The sequence below is a fragment of the Charadrius vociferus genome, unplaced genomic scaffold (assembly GCF_000708025.1).
Source record: "Charadrius vociferus isolate BGI_N301 unplaced genomic scaffold, ASM70802v2 scaffold163, whole genome shotgun sequence".
Lineage (NCBI taxonomy): Eukaryota > Metazoa > Chordata > Aves > Charadriiformes > Charadriidae > Charadrius > Charadrius vociferus.
The window spans coordinates 7,343,283-7,347,025 of record NW_009648332.1 but is presented as its reverse complement, the minus strand read 5'-3'; the positions used below and the strand labels follow the sequence as shown (position 1 = coordinate 7,347,025).

Here is a 3,743-nt window from a genome sequence, read left to right as displayed (position 1 = left end):
GTGGGGAAGGGGCTGGTGCCTGGGGAAGCCCCTCAGGTGGGAAGGGGCAAGGGGAGGCTGTGCCAGGGGTAGGTTTGGTGCTGGGTGTCCCCAAAGCTCATGGTCTTCTTCCTCCCAGGACTGTGCATTACAACCCGACCAACAGCAAACACCTTGTGTTCTCTGTGGCTGCCATCCCTGAGCAGCTGCAGGGACAGATGAGTGTCTTGCGCTACTTTGCGTCCTACATGGAGCAGCATCTCATGAAGGTGGGTGCTGGGGCCCTGGGTTGGGCTGGGGTCATGGGTAGACTGGGTGTTGGGTCGTGGCTTGACCACACTACTTGGGGCTGTGGAATTCTCTGCTCATAGCCTGTGACCAGGTGGACACCCAGAGAGTTGTGTCCTGGGAGTGGGGACCTCAATGGGGGTGTGTCCAGATTTGGCTGTGGGTATGCTGGTGGCAGTGTTCCCATGTATGGGACCAATGGCTTACACAGACTCTTCTCTCCAAGGGAGGTGACTTGCCCAGCATAGATGACCTCGGGCAGCCAGCCCTGCTCCTCCTGCAGTGGGTGAAGACCGACCAGGCCTTGCTCATGCTCTTCAGCAGTGGCACCCTCCAGGTAGGTGTGGGGCACAGTGGAGATCCCCAGACCCCTGTGGGGAGGGGGCCAGCTGGGGACTGCTGGCCTGTGTTAGATCTAGTCTGCCACAGCCCAAATGCAAGGTCCAGCTGTGAAAACAGCTGTGGGTGCAGGATACTGCTCCAGTGCCTGGAGCTGCTGGTTGCAGCTTGTCCACCCCATGGGGGACATGACGCTTCAGTTGGCTGCTTCCATCCACCCCAGTGCTGGGGCTGGCGTGTTCCCGCTCTGGGGCATGGAGCAGGGATGCTCCCAGGCAGGTTGGGGAGGAGGAACGGGTTGAGGCAGGAAGTGTGGCTCCATCCCGGCTCTCAACATGCTGCAGGAAGCGTGGGTTAAACCAAGCCCAACCTGTCTTCTAGGTGAACTTCTACAATGACCACACCAAGGTGATCATTAGCAAGCCTGACCATTCCTGCCTTGTCACCTACATCAACCGGGAGCGCAACTCCTACACCTACAAGCTGTGCAGCATCCAGGAGCTGGGCTGCTCTCCTGAACTCCACCACCGCCTCAGATACATCCTCAAGCTCCTCCAAGAACGGGCTGAGGCCTAGCATGGGACCTTGGGGGACCCTCTCTGGATGTAGAGGTCTTCCCCCTGCCCTCCCACAGGATGGGAGGTATGTTATGGTGCTGGCTGCCCACCTGGGCACCCTGTATTCCGGTACTCAGCTGGACTCTGGAATAAGACACATGGATGTGGTTACAGCAGCAGGTCTGGATGTCCTTGCTGCTCCCTGGCTCTGGGCAATCGCTGTCTTCCCGCTGGCAGCTCCTGCTCTGGTTGTGCTGGTCTTGGTGGAGTGAACTGGGGTGGCACAGGGAGGTGGTGGGCGAGTGCCCTGCAGCCAGGTTTGGGTCTGGCTGTGCCTTGTTTGTGGCCTGGTGCTTCAGGCTGCCCTGGCTGGCAGCTGCCTGCAGTGGGGGCTCGGGCTGCCCTGCCCGAGGTGATGCACCAGTTGCACAGACCCTCTCCGTGGCCTGGAGAGGACCGGCACAGCCTTGACCTCAAGGCTTGGCTGCTGTGGGGTAGGGAAAACCCCTTCCCAGGGGTGGACAGGGGTGAAGGGCGCTGCCTGCCCTGCCGGGGGCTGCGTGGGCTGGTGTGTGCCACTCCACAACTGCTACACTAAGGAAGGGGCTCTGCTGGGTCCAGCCATGCCCCGACCGCTTCCAAATTGTGAATTGTCTGGTACAGGGGGGGGATGGGATCCAAGGGCTTGCCTGGAGAAGCCCTTGTCTTGCTGGGACCCAGGGATGTTTCTTGTTTCAAGGCAGTCTCTGCCATGTGGGACTATTTATGTATATTATTTATATGGAATTATTTATTTTCCTGTTGGTCTGTCCATGTGTGGCTCCCCTCTCCCTCACTCGCCTCAATAAAAACTTATTTGTGTACGGGCAAACTGTGTCCACCTTGCTTGGAGCTGGAGCCTTGGTCCCAAAAGGGCTTCAGCTTCATCTTTATTCTTGCTCCAGGGCTGCTTACTGATGGCTGCTGCTGGGGGACAAGGTCAGGGAGGCGGGATAGGGGTGAGGAGCCCCTGTGGTACCTGCCAGGAAGGGCAGAGTTAGGTCTTGCTGATGCCTGTGGAGCCCTGGAGCTGCCTCAGCTTCTTTTTGCTGCTGCCAAACTCTCATTCCCAACTGTCTCTGCACTTGGACCAAACCCAGCCCCTCTCACGCTTCTGCTGAGCTGCAGAAGGCAGGAGCTGTGGCCCAGGGGGTGGGTGGCCTGGGTTCTTGCACTGTGACACCTCCTGTGATGGGATACGAGCTGGGAGTGGAGCCAGGAAAGAGGTGGGATTTAATAGGCTCCATGAGCTTGCTTTGAAGGTGATCTGTCACCTCCTTCCCCAGTACTGGTGTAATCAATCTGCCTGGGAGCAGCTTGCGCTGTGGGAACCTGCCTCGGCTGCTCCCTGTAGCACAGCCTCGGGCAGCTGCCCGCTCCAGGGTGATGCGTTCTTTTGGGTTGTATTTGCTGCAGTTTAGGTCTTTTTTGCAAACTGTGGTAGTGGAAGCTATGGTATGGGTGTGAGCCGAGGCTGGGGGCTGTAGCGAGCACTAGGGCACTGAGGTGCATCCGTGCCTCGCTCCCTGTACACACCATGGCCAAAGACTCCCAGGTATGAGCCACAGCTGGAGCAAACCTTTATTTCAGCTCTTGTCCCCCTGTAGCCCTACAAGTCTGGGTGAAACGACAGGTGGCTACTACTCAAAGTAGACCCCATGCACTGTGGCCACGGCAAAGAGGGAGGTATTGGAGAAGGTGGCAGCAGCAAAGCTGTCACTCTCAGGGTCCCACAGTGCCCGGCTGGCCACCAGCAGGCTCTGCTGGCCCCGCTGGCCCAGCAGCACATGGCAGACCAGCTTGTAGCGGGGTGGCACCACCTCCTTTGCCTGACTCCGCAGCAGCTCGGCCAGGCTCTGGGCTAGTGGGGCGCTGCCCTGGGGGCTGTAGACCGTGGTCCCCAAGGCGCCTGCCAAGGCCCCCTCCAGCACCCGCTGCACCCGCTCTGCATCGAACTTGCAGCCTTCATCAGGCCCCATCCTGTAGGTGTTTTCGAGGCGGGTCTTGAGGATGGGCTGGAAAAGGGGGAGCCCAGAGAAGCTCACACGGCTGTGGAGCATCCATGGGCCGATGGAGGGGCGCCTGCCCCCTGGGGCTGCCCCAAGAGAGCTGCGGCGGCTGGCCAGGGGCCCCGGGAGGGTGCTGAGGATGGAGCTGCGGCGAGAAGGTAGGAGCGGTGGTTTGCCTTCTTCAGTGCCCCGGGCGGGGGCTGGGGGCTGGGACCCGCGGCGGGTGGTCCGGAGCGGAGGGGCTTCAACACCATCCGCAGCCGTCACCTGGGCCATCTCTGGGGACAACTGCTCAGCCATATGGGCAGCCTGGAAGGGAGACGTGTCTCTGAGTGTTGGGGGGAGGTGGGTTGTTCCCCAGCCTCTCCATCTCAGTGCCTCTCTGCTTTGCTTCTCCCTGCTGCTTGCAAATCCCATGCCTCCTGGCACGTGGGTCCCTGTGGGGCTGGATGCAGAGGGGCTGGTGGCAGCCACCTTCACTTCACCAGCGCCTCCATCCCCAGCAGCCTCAGCCAGCTGAGGCTGCTCCAAC

The 3,743-nt window shown here is 60.4% G+C and overlaps 2 protein-coding genes across 2 annotated transcripts in view; one reads left to right on the top strand and one right to left on the bottom strand.

Annotated features, from left to right (window-relative positions):
* PLK3 (polo-like kinase 3) overlaps positions 1-1,182 on the top strand; it is a 5,743-nt gene extending 4,561 nt beyond the window's left edge. The window contains 3 exon segments of the mRNA XM_009884856.1: positions 10-248; positions 494-604; positions 988-1,182. Coding sequence (XP_009883158.1) covers positions 10-248; positions 494-604; positions 988-1,182 — 545 coding nt within the window.
* Positions 1,183-2,842: 1,660 nt separating this feature from the next.
* Positions 2,843-3,511, bottom strand: TCTEX1D4 (Tctex1 domain containing 4). Its single transcript, XM_009884668.1, has one exon. The coding sequence runs from the start codon at positions 3,509-3,511 to the stop codon at positions 2,843-2,845; it is 669 nt and encodes a 222-aa protein (XP_009882970.1).
* Between the last annotated feature and the right edge of the window lie 232 nt (positions 3,512-3,743).